At 42.2% G+C, this 16420-nt stretch overlaps 1 protein-coding gene across 1 annotated transcript in view; it reads right to left on the reverse strand.

Annotated features, from left to right (window-relative positions):
* Positions 1-410: 410 nt before the first annotated feature.
* FAM81B (family with sequence similarity 81 member B) overlaps positions 411-16420 on the reverse strand; it is a 54675-nt gene continuing 38665 nt past the window's right edge. The window contains exons 6-8 of the mRNA XM_043464639.1: positions 3958-4093; positions 2180-2375; positions 411-699 (exon numbers count right to left, since the gene is read on the reverse strand). Coding sequence (XP_043320574.1) covers positions 566-699; positions 2180-2375; positions 3958-4093 — 466 coding nt within the window. The 3' untranslated portion in view covers positions 411-565. The remainder of the gene's footprint in view (positions 700-2179; positions 2376-3957; positions 4094-16420) is intronic.

Genomic DNA, 16420 nt, shown 5'->3' on the forward strand with positions numbered 1-16420 from the left:
CAGCCACTGTTTCCACTCTTCCCCCATCTATTTGCCATGGAGTGATGGGACCGGATGCCATGATCTTAGTTTTCTGAATGTTAAACTTTAAGCCAACTTTTCCACTCTCCTCTTTCACTTCCATCATGAGGCTCTTTAGTTCTTCTTCACTTTCTGCCATAAGGGTGGTGTCATCTGCAGGATTACATGCATGTAAATAATGGACTGGAACTGCATAGTTGCTATTCTTTTTAGACCAGTAAGTTGTCTCCAATTTCCCACAGTTTGCGCCATTCTTTAATATATTACACCAGGCCTACTTCACCAGGCCTATAGGAATAACATGCAGATTTGTGGACAAATAAAAATATAAAGGCATGTATGGAAAGACATTCCCTAACTTTTTCACTAATAAATTAACCAAGACATCATAAAATTCCCTGCTTTATTGGGTTTTCTGGTACATTCATCACCTTAGAAAGGTGGTAAGAAATAGAAGCAGTAAACATCTCAAAGAGATTTTTTCCCTCAACTTTTCCCAGGAAACCACTCTGCTGACTGGTGAAAGAGAAGATGACTGGAAAGTTTATGATTCCTGGAGTTCCGCTATCTTACGCTGCAATTTCTTTAGGTCTTTCTGTACTTTATATTTTTCTAAATCCATTTTTGTTTTCTGTATTCGTTGGAGGGAGTTGAGAGAGTCATGAATCGATTTAAATCCTGGAAGAGGATATGAAAATAGGTATATTGAAGCTAAATAAGGCATTGGATCTTTAAAAAAATTTTTAACAAAAGTTACTAGTCAGCAGTCCTGCCACAATCAATCATTGTTTAATCAAAGCATATTAAATTCCATTAAGACCAGTCTAAAAATGGTCTAAAAATGTATAATAATCTTTTTCTTACAATGTCATCAGAATGCATTAGCAACAGTGTTTCAACTAGTATCTGGCTTCATTGCAAAATTTAAATTCTGTCCTTCCCCTCCATCCCCGTAGATTGCATAATGAAATAATTCTATATTTCAAGAGAGAAATTTAAAATATTTTCTTTCTATCCACTTGGACAAGAAATTTGGATGATCTCTTTTTTTTAATTCTTGTTACAAAATTGAAGGTAAAGGCCACAGATGAGACTTTAAACCTTCTCTGAAAGCAACCTGTTTGAAGGACTTGGTCCATTGCCAGCTGCTCCCCCCACGCCTGCCCCCAGCACTTTGTGTCTCTGTTATATCAAAGTCCAGCCACTCAGGACCACAGCCTACCAGACCTCAGGCTTCTCAGGGCACAGTCCATTGCTGGCTCACTAGAGGCTTTCGCACAGTCATTTCTCAGCACTTTTTTGTTAAAGGCATAAAAGCAAACCATTAATTGGGAGTCCCCATTTGTTAGGCTTTCCCTTAGGAAAGTGCAGAAACATATAGATTACAAATTACTCTTCAGTTCATACTGGGATTGTACTCACAGAATGAGTAAATTCCATTTTTAATGGGTAAATAGCAAGCAGAACCCTAAAAGTTGGGTCAGTTAAATTGGGGTTGTCTCTCATAAAGGAACCTTCTGATTCCTGGTAATTCTCAAAATTGTGACTCGAGGCAGTTGGCTGCTCCGCTACACCTATCCCCGCATCCTTCCTTTTGACAAATTAGATGAGCCTTTCAAATTAATCCTCTTTGATGTTAGCTCAGCTTGACACTGCTGCCATTAGCCTCCTTAAGAAGAAAAGCAGTCAATATACTGAACTCTGCTCATTCATTTCTCTCTCTTGACTTCTAAAGGTCAGGTCTCTCTCCAGTTTGACAACTGTCCAGGCTCATTACCTGCAGTTCAGTGAGGGACATCTGACCTAGACTCTTAATTTCAGGATATAACCACAAGTCAGGTCTTGATGATCTCCGAGGATTTTCCAGGTCTGACAATTTTATGGTTCTATGATCTTACAGACTAAAAAATAAATCTCACTGCAATGGCAACTTGTGACCCTGAAACGTGTGAGTGAGAAACTAAATTTGCATATTTACCTTCCCTCCGGTGATACGCTGACATGCTATGGGTTATTTAGGAAAGTCGGATGAAATACAAAGAATGTCACTTGACTAATGACAAGATTCCTCCCTGGCCATTAGCTCAAAGCAGAAAACCCTGAAGGACTGGATAAGAAAAGACTGATGTTCTTGACTCAGTTAAAGGTATCTGCTCACCCGATTGATATTCATCCTGTATTTTCTCTAATTCATCCCAGGTGTGCTTTTCCAGTTGGCTCATCTTCTTGGACAGTTTATTTTCTGTATGCTTTATTTTGTTCAGATCTGCTTCATACTTCTCTGTGTTAATGAAATTCTCTAACTTTTTTGAAAGCTTCAGTAATTTTTCTTCCATGTTTTTTTCCGACATATCCTACAAAAGAGGTCATGTGATAAAACTGCTGAAAACCTTTGTGGATTTGAATTTCATCTTAGAGAATGCATTTTAACAAGTTTGCTTTCCCGTGATAAATGTGAGTTTCCAAACCAGGTTCCCTTGGATCTAAAGCTATTCACAAGTGTAAGTTAATTCCTTTATTTGGCCTTGTTCATTTGTAGTTTCTGAAATTCTACATGCTATGGGAGAAGAGAAAGGGCTGTGGTCCTTATGAAATGCCTGGAGGATTTGGAATTGTTGCATTTAAAGAAGTGTTGCCAAGGAAGGTATTTTACATTCTGCTCGACTTGAGCTTCTGGGACATTCTCCTAAATATTGGACGTTCTTATTCCCTGAACTTTCTGTCTCTATGTGAACAGGGTTCAGGCAGAATAGTGATTCTCTGTCTCTGCTTTCTATTAGAATCACCTGGCCCATTATCCACCCCCCCCCCCCCCCCAACCTCACCTTACCCCTACACACAATTCTGATTTAATGGGCTGTGTGAACCCAGGAGTTGATGGCATTTACAAGCTCCCCAGGTGATTCTAACATGCAGCAGGGTGGGGCTGCAGAGGCAGCCTGAGACAAGCAGCTTCTTTGCCCTCCTCACTCCCTGGCAGGGAAGAAAGAAACGCGGGAGGCTGACTTGGCCCCCTTTGATGCTCTTTGGGCCCACCCGCCTCAAGAATGGTGGGTTCCAGCCTCTCTTCCTCGTGATAGGCGCCTTCTGCCCGCAGATGACCGCCTTCTCACCTAGTGCGGCCTAGAACTGGTGGAGGAGTCTTGCCTAAACCCGTAGCAGAACCAGCGGGCCCGCTTGGGGCAGATCGGACCACACGTCCTTCAACAGCCGTATCAGTGATAAAGCTGTGACGCTGACCTCCTCCCTGGGACTCCTGCCTCCATCCACGTCAACAAGCTCAGGTTGGGTAACGGGAGCGTCCTTTCCCGGGCTGCCGGAAGCCGCTGTCCTGAAGTTCCAGAATTGTCTTAGTTGAATCACCTGCAAGGCTGGCTGTGCTGCGCTCCCGTCGGGGCTCAGCAGCGTGGCCGGCATTGCTGGTTGGAGGAGGGAGCCTGCAATAGATTTCCTCTATATGCCTGTCGCCTGACCCCGAAGCCTGGGGGTGTCTCTACAAGGTCTGACCTGGAAAAGGAGTTTTGGAAACCTCTTCTGATCTACCAGCAGATCTCCAGACAGGTAAAAACGACTTGTTTAAGGCAGTTTTCAGGTTTTATCGTGTCTGAGCGTCACCCAAGGAGCTTATCCGGGAGCAGATCCCCAGGGGAGGCTCTGGAGGGTCTGATGCTTCAGCTCTGGGCTGGGACCAGGAATCTGTACTTTTAAAAGCTCTCTTTGTTTTTACGCTGCTACAGGGAGAGATACCCGGAGGCCTGGGAGGGTCACAGAATTAGGGAGGAGCAGACAGGACCAGAAGGCAGGCCTCTGGATTCCTATTCCAGTGCTAAAAAGTCAGTTACTGAGGCGCTGAAGGTTACTGTGAGGTTTCAAGTATAGCTCTGGAGACTCGGACTCACTGCTCACATCTAGACAGGGGAAGAACAGAGCCCTTACCAGCTTCTCCTGCAGGAGGGCCAGATGCTGGTTTGCCCGGCTGAACTGCTCTTGTTCGTATTTGATGACCTGGTTTTCTGTCCGTTTTTGATGGTTCTCCATTTCCTCATATAGATTCAATGAAAGAGAATTAAATCTAGGGGGGAAAGTGGTTTGTTCTATTTTAGCAAGTAAATTTACGCATAAAACCGACATTTATTGAAAACCCTGCCTTTATTTTTTTTGGATGATGAGGGTCCATGTGCCCAGCAAACACTTAGGGATGATGGGGATGGGTAAGGGAGCACACACTGGGTCCCTGCCGACAGCACCCATCCGCACAGCCTGAAACGCACGTCCACACAGCGGCAGGAGCGCGCGTACACACACATACACACACACACACACACACACACACACCCCTGTACCATCTCCTCTCAGTGCCCAGGCTGCAGTGTGTGTGCGCGGAAGAATTACTTCAACAAGTCGCTTGGCCTGGTATTACTCTATGGTAGAGGTTAGAAAACCACCTTTTCTCTGAAAGGTTACATAGTAAATATTTCAGGCTTTTCAGGCCATGTAGTCTCTCTTGCAACCATTTGTCTGCCCGCCCAGTGGGAAAGCAGCCCCACATGATACAAATTATAGACTTTTTTTTAAAATAAAGAGATAATGAGCAAATGAGGTGGCTATCATCTAATGACACTTTGTGCACACTGACATTTAAATTTCGTGTGATGTCATGAAGTATGCTCTTTCCTTTAAAAAATGATTAGAAAGTGTAAGAGCCGTTCTTAGCTAGGGGCAGACTGGTGAAGGGCGGTAGTTGGCCAAATCTTTTCTCTGCTAGGGTCACTGTGAAGCTGAGCAGGGGCTGGGCGAGAGAGCACAGTCAGAGGGAGAAATGGGGACGGGAGACAGGAGAGAGACCGAAAGGACTCTGGGAAGCAGAGTGTCCAAGGGAGGGCTCCTCACTGATCACCTCTGCTTCCGGCAAACCTTCAGTGAAGTCCCCAGGTGTCACGGGTGGATCTCTGTGAGTGGATTCTTTATTCTTTCCGGGGGTGGGGGTGGATTTAGAGAGATGCTGAGTTACTCAAGTGGGGCAAAATCAGAAAAATCAAGAAGTGTGCAGAAAGGAGCTGCTCACATCAAGTCAACGCACAATAGGACTATTAAATAACAGCAGGAAGGATTTAAACAGAAGTAGATGTCATTGTTCTTGTTGTTCAGTCCCTAAGTCATGGCCGACTCTTTGCAACCCCATGGACTGTAGCGCACCAGGATTCGCTGTCCTTCACTATCTCCCCAAATTTGCTAAAATTAAAAGGATTGGAATCATGTAGCATCAGTTTGAAAATTCACTGCAGAGTGGCTGAGAGTGTGAGAGGGGAGTCCTCATCCGAAATGATTGAGAAGGGTGATGGGGCCTGGGGACTGGTTTCTGAAGATGTTTTCTGCTTGTGACTTGCTCATGATAAGATGTCACGTTCGAATTCTGTTTAGACTAGGCTAAATATTAGATCGCAGGAAAAGGGCATGTCATTTGTTATTGAAAATATTCAGACTGCCTTAAACTGTGGGGTGACTTGAATAATAGTTACTGTAATGGTTTCAGGAAAAGTTACATGCAGCTAATTTGGTGTGTGACATTTATCACTGGAAATTGCCTAAGGCATGCTAGACATGTACTGTATTGCATGCTTCTTTAGCTCTCCTGAAAAACTGTTTGGACTATCAGTTGGAAAAGATGATAGTGAGGTTATTTCCATTTTTATGTAGACTCGGGGTCAGTTAGCAATGTCTGGAGACGTTTTTGCTTATCACGAATGGGAGGTGCTACTTGAGCCATGGTGGGTAAACATCCTACCATGAACAGGGAAGCCTCATAACAAAGAATTATCCCGCCAAAATGCTAATAGTGCCAAGGCTGAGAAACTCAGATTTGGATGATGAAATGCAGAAATGGAAAAGGTAGTTACTTTTTCAGTATATTTGTTGTAGTGTGATGGCTAAATTCTGGTCTCCATCTTTCTGAATTAACACTTTTTGATACAGAGAGGAATATTTTTCATATAGAAAGCATCAAAATAGAAATTTATCCTTGATGTGGGTAAGTTTCTCAATCGTGAAGAATATGAAGTTGATTATTCTTCCTGTTCTTAGTTTAAGCTTGCTTTGTAAACACTTGTGCTGCTGGCTAATGACAGATGTTGGATCTCAGATAAATTAGCCCCCCAATGGATAAGTGGACAATCTCCGTTTAGCCAACTGCTGCCTCTGTCTGGACCACTCTTCCTGAGAATATACAATGGCTCCTGCCCTAATTTCACTTATGTTTATATTCAAGCACCACCTTATCACAGAAGTTTTTCTGGATACTCCCTATTGCTTTACCCTTCTTTATTTTTCTTCAAAATGCTCATCATCACATGATACATAATATGTAGGTCGTCTCCACTAGAAAGTGAAGGCAAGGATTTTGCTTTGTTCATGGCTGTGAACCATGCCTGGAATATAGAAATGCTCAGTTAAGCAGAGGCTGAATAAATGATTTATTCTTTCTCATTGAATACGTTTTATTAGGGCTGTTAACAAATAGCAAAAACATAGACATATCAAGCTATTTAGAGGCCTAATCTTTGATTTTCATCTTCCCTTCTCTCTTGTGGAAGGATTAATTGTGATGGTTAAGTGGGAGAGTAAATCTCCAGATAACTAAGAGTTAGCTTTACCATCAAGAATCCGTCCTTCAGTTCTCACCTTCACTGTGTAAATAAATGAGAACATTTACTCTCATCAGTAATAAAATATTAAAATCCCTCTGAAAATCAAGGAACCATTAAATGTACTCAGGTAATATCTCTGGAAGGACGTGGCAGTAATTGAAATTCTGAAATTAAAATAAACCATAAAGAATGAATTACTTTTTATGATCTTCTTATCACAAGCTTTTGCCTGTAATTGGAAACTCACTTTCCTGGTAACAGTCTGAGGTCAGATCCTGTCTATTGTTAGCTTATTAAAATAGAAAGGCATTATTTACGAGCATTCTCCTTGAAAGGTAAAAAGGATAAAAAGAGTGGTTTATATAAATATTTTCCTTTCTTTTGACTTTTCCCTAACATAATGGACATGATTTGCCATATAAGAATTATTGTTCTGTTAATTATAGAACATACAGTTATAATCTTAATAGGATGAATTTATCTTAGATAACACATTTTAGTTCTCAAATCCTCTATATCACTGGTTATGGGAGTATTTCAATCAGATGTAGTTGCATAGGTAAGTAGGTAGGTAGACGGATAGATGGAGTGATAGGTAACTTTTTCTTTCCTTTTCCTTAAATCATAAATCAGACTTTTAAATTATGGCCAGAGACCTCACTAGCATAAACATGAGATAAGGGCTGATTTTTAACATTTTTTCATACTGATAGAATCTGGTTAAAATGCACACCAAGGGCAATTATAAGGGAGAAAGTTACAGAAGAGTAAAAGAAAATTTAGTAGGACTCTATAGACACCATGAGAGCCCAGTGTAGAGAGGGGTGTGTGTGTGTGTGTGTGTGTGTGTGTGTGTGTGTGTGTGTGCGCGTGCGTGCGTGCGTGCATGTGCAAAAGCATGCTCCCTCACATCTGAGTCATGGTGAGCCCGTGAAGTGTAGCCTGCTAGGCTCCTCTGTCCGTGGGATTATCCTGGCAAGAATACTGGAGTAGGCTGCCATTTCCTCCTCCAAGGGAGTTCCCAACCCAGGGATCGAAACTTCATCTCTTGTGTCTGCAGTGTTGGCAGGCGGATTCGTAACCACTACCACCTGGGAAGCCCATGGCTGTGGTGAGAGTGAATGGTGAGGACAGAGAGGGAGGCTTGGAACAAGTATCCCAGTGACCTCCCTGGTTGCAGATGACATACAAAAATGACAGAGCTCCATCCTGGGCTAGTTTTACCAGCTCTCTCATGTCTCAAACCCAGTCGTCTTGCATTCAACAATCTGTTGAATGAACTTTTTTAGAAGACTTAAATATTTTGAATTCTTGAAAGCTGTTACTATTACTAGGCTTTTGAGAGTTCAGACGGTGGCTTTAACTACACAAGAATATAGAAAGATTTAGTGCCATTTGGTGGGCTATAAATGCAGATGTCTTCATTTTTTGTAATCCTATCTGAATAAGTCCTTTAGATTAGGTACTATTGTTTGTTTAGAGATTGAGTCTAAGAATCTAAGTTTCATGTCACAAACAAGAAATAAATTTTAAGAAATGTTTTTATGAACTAAATTTATACCAATAGTGAGTGAGTGAAAGTCGCTTAGTATGTCCGACTCTTTGCGACCCCATGGACTATACTCTCCATGGAATTCTCCAGGCCAGAACACTGGAGTGGGTAGCCTTCCCCTTCTCCAGGGGATCTTCCCAACCCAGGGACTGAACCCAGGTCTCCTGCATTGCAGGAGGATTCTTTACCAGCTGAGCCACAGGGGAAGCCCTTTATACCAATAACCTCAAATTAATTTCTTCTTAGCAAGCTGTGGTTTTTAATGAGTGACACTAGTTAATTCAACTTCACTCTGATAGAAAAACTTTTGTTTATTGTTTGTTACAAATTGTACTTCAGTTTAAATTCCAGTATCTTCATAGCCTCAGACCATCAGTTTTGAACACCTGATCATTCCCTTTCCTAAATTTCAGTAGCACAGTTCAGTTCAGTCGGTCAGTCACATATGACTCTTTGTAACCCCATGGATTGCAACATGCCAGGCCTCCCTGTCCAGCACCAACTCCTGGAGCTTGCTCAAACTCACATCCTTTGAGTCAGTGATGCCATCCAACCATCTCATCCTCTATCATCCCCTTCTCCTCCTGCCTTCAATTTTTGCCAGCATCAGGGTCTTTTCCAATTAGTCCTTCAAATCAGGTGGCCAAAGTATTGGAGTTTCAGCTGCAGCATCAGTCCTTCCAATGAATATTCAGGACTGATTTCCTTTCAGATTGACTGGTTTGATCTCCTTGCAGTCCAAGGGATTCTCAAGAGTCTTCTCCAGCACTGCAGTTCAAAAGCATCAATTCTTCTGCACTCAGATTTCTTTATATTCCAACTCTCACATCTATACATGACTACTAGGAAAACCATAGCTTTGACTAGATTGTCCTTTGTTGGCAGAGTCATGTCTCTGCTTTTTAATATGCTGTCTAGGTTGGTCATAGCACAATTAGTTTAATATGTGAAATTATGAGATGGAGGCATCACAGATGACACAAATAGCCTGATTTGGAGTCAGACACTTTCTAACTATGTGACTTCAGGCAAATTATTTAATTTCCATGATTATGAGTTACCTTGTGTTTGAAATGAAGATAAAACCCAGCCAGAAGAGCTGAGTGCACTTGAGCAGCATGAGCATTTAGTGACTGGTGGGTGGCGGTGGTGGTTTAGTCACTAATTTGTGTCCAACTCTTTGTGACCCTATGGACTATAGCCCACCAGGCTCCTCTGTCCATGGGATTCTCCAGGCAAGAATCCTAGAGGGGGTTGCCATTTCCTTCTCCAGGGGATCTTCCCGACCCAGGGATCGAACCTACGTCTCCTTCTTGACAGGCAGATTCTTTAGCACGTGAGCCGCCTGGGAAGCCCTTAGTGATTGGCAGGCGTTTATAAATGACAATGAATATTTATTATTTCTGCCTACTGATATATTTCATTTAACATCTCAACTTTCACTTTACCTGTTAGTGAGCTTTTCACTTATTTGTGTGTTTTCTCCCTTACTGTCTATGGCCGTGATTATATCTTTGGATTTTCCAAAACACAACTTAATGCATTATAGATACTCAAAACAGTCTTTTGTTCATTGGCTTCTTTTTGTACGAAACGTGCTGGGTGCTGAGGATACGAAGATGAATGAGACAGGTCCTCGCTCTGATTTGTTTTCTACCATGGCAGCACTTTCAAAGCTGTGTAGTAAGACTTGACTCTCTGCATTTGCTTCATTGGCCAAGTGCTTTTTCTTATAATTCACTATCAACTGAACAACATCAGCAGCAAGAACTATCGAGGGAGTGCTGCTTCTGCCAGCCCCTTGCAGAAAGGCAGCCATGGTTCATGATGCCTGAGACTTGCTCTGTAAGCACTCGGTTGTTGGTTGAGGACATTACTTAGCTGACCATCTGACTAAGGCCCTTCGGGAAGGAGGAGGCTCAGTGCAGAGGTCCAGATGATGCAGCCTGTGCATCTCCTTTGTCAGATCAAATGATCACTTCTGTGCCAAAGCCCCATGAACTCACTAGAAAATCCCCAGGTAATATTGTGGCTTTTAAGTTCAATATATTAATAAAATATGTTCCGTCTACCATCAAACTTGAATTTGTTAAAGTTTCTAAATGGGAAAAATTGCTCAATTAAACTTACCCTTTAATGTTATTAAAAGCTTTTAGTCTTTTTGTTCAGAAACAGTTTTCTTTTTTCTTAAAAAAGTAAAGCAAATACTATACTCCACCCACTTTGCTTTGAGAAGTGCTCTAATTGAAAAAAAAAAAAAAAAAAGCCCTACCCACCTCACTTTCTCTTTGAACAGAAAACTTTGTAATATATAGCTTAAAGGGTTAATATCCCTAATGTGAAGGAATCCTACCAGTAGATAAGAAAGTATTGAAAATAAATGGTAAAAAATGGGCAATTCACAGAAATTCAAAGGGTGAAGGGAATGCAAATGAAAGAAAGAAATGCTATTTTTCACCCTTTAATTGGCAAATATTAAAAAGAATAATCAGTGTGGATAAGAATGCACAGAAGAGAGAGGAGCCAAGATGGCGGGGGAGTAGGACGGGGAGACCACTTTCTCTCCTACAAATTCATCAAAAGAATAACTGAACGCAGAGCAAACTTCACAAAACAACTTCTGATCACTAGCTGAGGTCATCAGGCGCCCAGAAAAGCAGCCCATTGTCTTCGAAAGGAGGTAGGACAAAATATAAAAGATAAAAAGTGAGACAAAAGAGCTAAGGACGGAGATCCGTCCCGGGAAGGGAGTCTTAATAGAAGACGTTTCCAGACACCGGGAAACCCTCGCACTGGCGGGCCTGGGGGATGTGTTTGAATCTCGGAGGGCAACCTGACTGGGAGGGAAACAATAAATAAAACCCACAGATTACAAGCATAAAAGCAACTCCCAGCAGAAAAGTACCCCAGACAGCCGCATCCGCCACCAGCAAGTGGGGGCGGAACTGAGAGGAGCGGGCGGCATTGTTTGGGGTAGGGTCCGGGCCTGAGTGCCCTGAGGACAATCGGAGGGAGCTTTTTTGAGTTGCCAACTTGAACTGTGGGAGAGCAAAAGAGAGAGAGAAAATTAACCGGCCGGAACACACTGCTGGCAGTTCGCAGAACAAAGGGACCGAGAAAGTCCAGAGAAGAGCTCGCAGGCTGCGGGGACCGAGAAAATCCAGAGAAGAGCTCGCGGACTGCGGACCGGCCCAGCCCCGCCGGAGGCAGGAGGCAGAGGGGAGGGGAAAGGGGGCAGACTTGGCCCCAAGGACCGCATCCCCAGCTGCACTGCAAACAGGCCTCCACTTTCTAATCAAGGACCTCCTGAGATTCTGGATGGTTGACATCCGCCGGGAGGGTCGCGGCGAGACATAGGGCGCAGGCAACCGACCGGCGCGGGCAGGGACTGGGGCTGGGGACGTGGAGGGCAGAAGGCGCGCGCACCCAACTGGCGCCGGCGGAAACTGAGACTGGGACCGCGGGAGGGAGTGGGCGCGCCACACCCGGGGAGAGTGCGCCCACCAAGCCCCTGGCTGCCTGGACCGCTCTGACGGGGAAGGCACAGAGAGCAGGCACAGCTTTTTGTTCCGCGCTTTTGTGGAACACCCGAGGGCGGGGACCTCGCGCAGCGTGGGGCGCGCTCCATATAGAACAGCCGGGAGCCTGAGCAGCGCAGACGGAGAAAGCAGCGCCAGCCCCTCCCCGCAGCGCCAGCCCGCCCCCGCAGGGCCAGCCCCTCCCGGCAGCGCCAGCCCCGCCCCGCAGCGCCAGCCCCTCCCCGCAGCGTCAGCCCCTCCCAGCAGCGTCAGCCCCGCCCCGCAGCGCCAGCCCGTCCCCATAGCTCCAGCCTCTCCCTGCAGCGCAAGCCCCTCCCTGCCCCGCAGAGCGACGGAACTAGCTACCTGAATAAGAGTCCACCTCCGCCCGCCTGTGTCAGGGCGGAAATGAGGCTCTGAAGAGACCGGCAAACAGAAGCCAAATAAACAAAGGACACCGCTTCAGAAGGGACCGGAGCAACAGATTAAAATCCCTGTAGAAAACACCGACTACACTGGAAGGGGCCTGTAACTATCGAGAAGTGTAAGCTGGAACGAGGAGCTATCTGAAACCAAGCTGAACCCACACTGACCGCAACAGCTCCAGAGAAATTCCTAGATATATTTTTACTTTTTTTTTTTTTAAGTAAGGAAAAAAAAATTTTTTTATTTTTTCTTTTTTATTTTCCTTTAAAATTCCCTATTACTCCCCCATTACTCCTTAACTTTCATTTTCATAGATTTTTACGATTTTTTAATTAGGGAAAATTTTTTTTTCTTTCTTTTTTTTTTCCTTCTTTTTTTTCCTTTTTCTCTTCTATTCTCTATTTTTCTTTTTCTCTTATTTCTTTTAAAGTCCTCTAGTACTCCTCTACTACTCCTTAATTTTCATTTTCAATACACTATAACCTTACACACACACACAAAAAAAGAGAAGCCCTATTTTTAAACTGAACTTCATATATATTTCTAAAATTTTCTTTGTGTGTTTTGGTTTTTGTTTTTAACATATTATTTTTAAGAGTCTAACCTCTACTCTAGATTTTTAATTTTTGTTTCAGTATATGATATATAATGTGAAACATTTAAAATCCAATATTCAGGTCCCATTTTATCAGGAGTCTGTGTTGATTATTCGATCTCCCATCTTGACTCGTCCGTTTTCTACCTCAGAACCACCTCTATTTCCTCCCTCCCCCTTCTCTTCCCAGTCCAATTCTGTGAATCTCTGTGGGTGTCTGGGCTATGGAGAACACTTTGGGAACAGAGAACTGCATAGATCTGTCTCTTTCCTCTTGAGTCCCCCTTTTTTTCTCCTCCTGCTCATCTCTATCTCCTCCTCCCTCTCCTCTTTTTCATGTAACTCTGTGAACCTCTCTGGGTGTCCCTAACAGGGGAGAATCTTTTCGCCATTAACCTAGAAGTTTTATTATCAGTGCTGTATAGTTGGAGAAGTCCTGAAGACATAAAAAGAAAACTGAACTCCAGAGGCCAAGGAGACTTAAGCCCAAAACCTGAAACACCAGAAAAACTCCTGACTACATGAACTAAGGATAAGTGACTGTCCAAAAGCCTCCATACCTACACTGAACCCAACCACCACCCAAGAGCCAATAAGTTTTAGAGCAAGACATACCACGCAAATTCTCCAGCAACACAGGAACATAGCCCTGAATGTCAACATACAGGCTACCCAAGGTCACACCTAACACATAGACCCAACTCAAAACTCATTACTGGGCCCTCCATTGCTCTCCAAAGAGAAGAAACTCAAGTTCCACGCACCAGTACACTGACGCGAGCTTCCCTAACCGGGAAACCTTGACAAGCCAATCGTCTAACCCCACCCACTGGGTAAATCCTCCACAATAAAAAGGAACCACAGACCTCCAGAATACAGAAAGTCCACTCCAGACACAGCAATCTAAACAAAATGAAAAGGCAAAGAAATACCCAACAGGTAAAGGAACATGAAAAATGCCCACCAAGTCAAACAAAAGAGGAGGAGATAGGGAATCTACCTGAAAAAGAATTTAGAATAATGATAATAAAAATGATCCAAAACCTTGAAAACAAAATGGAGTTACAGATAAATAGCCTGGAGACAAAGATTGAAAAGATGCAAGAAATGTTTAATAAAGACCTAGAAGAAATAAAAAAGTCAATTAAAAATGAATAATGCAATGAATGAGATCAAAAACACTCTGGAGGGAACCAAGAGTAGAATAACGGAGGCAGAAGATAGGATAAGTGAGGTAGAAGATAAAATGGTGGAAATAAATGAAGCAGAGAGGAAAAAAGAAAAAAGGATCAAAAGAAATGAGGACAACCTCAGGGACCTCTGGGACAATGTGAAACGCCCCAACATTCGAATCATAGGAGTCCCAGAAGAAGAAGACAAAAAGAAAGGCCATGAGAAAATACTCGAGGAGATAATAGCTGAAAACGTCCCTAAAATGGGGAAGGAAATAGCCACCCAAGTCCAAGAAACCCAGAGAGTCCCAAACAGGATAAACCCAAGGCGAAACACCCCAAGACACATATTAATCAAATTAACAAAGATCAAACACAAAGAACAAATATTAAAAGCAGCAAGGGAGAAACAACAAATAACACACAAAGGGATCCCCATAAGGATAACAGCTGATCTATCAATAGAAACCCTCCAGGCCACAAGGGAATGGCAGGACATACTGAAAGTAATGAAAGAGAATAACCTTACAACCTAGATTACTGTATCCAGCAAGGATCTCATTCAGATATGAAGGAGAATTCAAAAGCTTTACAGATAAGCAAAAGCTGAGAGAATTCAGCACCACCAAACCAGCTCTTCAACAAATGCTAAAGGATCTTCTCTAGACAGGAAATGCAGAAAGGTTGTATAAACCTGAACCCAAAACAACAAAGTAAATGGCAACGGGACCACACCTATCAATAATTACCCTAAATGTAAATGGGTTGAATGCCCCAACCAAAAGACAAAGATTGGCTGAATGGATACAAAAACAAGACCCTATATATGCTGTCTACAAGAGACCCACCTCAAAACAAGAGACACATACAGACTAAAAGTGAAGGGCTGGAAAAAAATATTTCACGCAAACGGAGACCAAAAGAAAGCAGGAGTCGCAATACTCATATCAGATAAAATAGACTTTCAAATAAAAGATGTGAAAAGAGACAAAGAAGGACACTACATAATGATCAAAGGATCAATCCAAGAAGAAGATATAACAATTATAAATATATATGCACCCAACATAGGAGCACCGCAATATGTAAGGCAAACGCTAATGAGTATGAAAGAGGAAATTAATAGTAACACAATAATAGTGGGAGACTTTAATACCCCACTCACAACTATGGATAGATTAACTAAACAGAAAATTAACAAGGAAACACAAACCTTAAATGACACAATGGACCAGCTAGACCTAATTGATATCTATAGGACATTTCACCCCAAAACAATCAACTTCACCTTTTTCTCAAGTGCACACGGAACTTTCTCCAGAATAGATCACATCCTGGGCCATAAATCTGGTCTTGGAAAATTCAAAAAAATTGAAATCATTCCAGTCATCTTTTCTGATCACAGTGCAGTAAGATTAGATCTCAATTACAGGAAAAAAATTGTTAAAAATTCAAACATATGGAGGCTAAATAACATGCTTCTGAATAACCAACAAATCATAGAAGAAATCAAAAAAGAAATCAAAATATGTATAGAAATGAATGAAAATGAACACACAATAACTCAAAACCTTTGGGACACTGTAAAAGCAGTGCTAACGGGAAGGTTCATAGCATTACAGGCTTACATCAAGAAACAAGAAAAAAGCCAAATAAAGAACCTAACTCTATACCTAAAGCAATTAGAGAAGGAAGAAATGAAGAACCCCAGGGTTAGCAGAAGGAAAGAAATCTTAAAAATTAGGGCAGAAATAAATGCAAAAGAAACTAAAGAGACCATAGCAAAAATCAACAAAACTAAAAGCAGTTTTTTTGAAAAAATAAAATTGACAAACCATTAGCAAGGCTCATTAAGAAACAAAGAGAGAAGAACCAAATTAACAAAATTAGAAATGAAAATGGAGAGATCACAACAGACAACACTGAAATACAAAGGATCATAAGAGACTACTACCAGCAGCTCTATGCCAATAAAATGGACAACTTGGATGAAATGGACAAATTCTTAGAAAAGTATAACTTTCCAAAACTGAACCAGGAAGAAATAGAAGTTCTTAACAGACCAATCACAAGCAAGGAAATCAAAACTGTAATCAAAAATCTTCCAGCAAACAAAAGCCCAGGACCAGATGGCTTCACAGCTGAATTCTACCAAAAATTTAGAGAAGAGCTAACACCTATCTTACTCAAACTCTTCCAGAAAATTGCAGAAGAAGGCAAACTTCCAAACTCCTCCTATTGAGACGCCACCATCCCCTAATTCCAAAACCAGACAAAGATGCCACAAAAAAAGAAAACTACAGCCAATATTCACTATGAACATAGATGCAAAATCCTCAAATTCTAGCAAACAGAATCCAAAACAACATATTAAAAAAATCATACACCATGACCAAGTGGGCCTTATCCAGGAATTGCAAGGATTCTTTAATATCCGCAAAATCAATCAATGTAATTACACCACATTAACAAATTGAAAGAAAAAACATATG

This window comes from Cervus canadensis, chromosome 4 (assembly GCF_019320065.1).
Source record: "Cervus canadensis isolate Bull #8, Minnesota chromosome 4, ASM1932006v1, whole genome shotgun sequence".
Classification (NCBI taxonomy): Eukaryota; Metazoa; Chordata; class Mammalia; order Artiodactyla; family Cervidae; genus Cervus; species Cervus canadensis.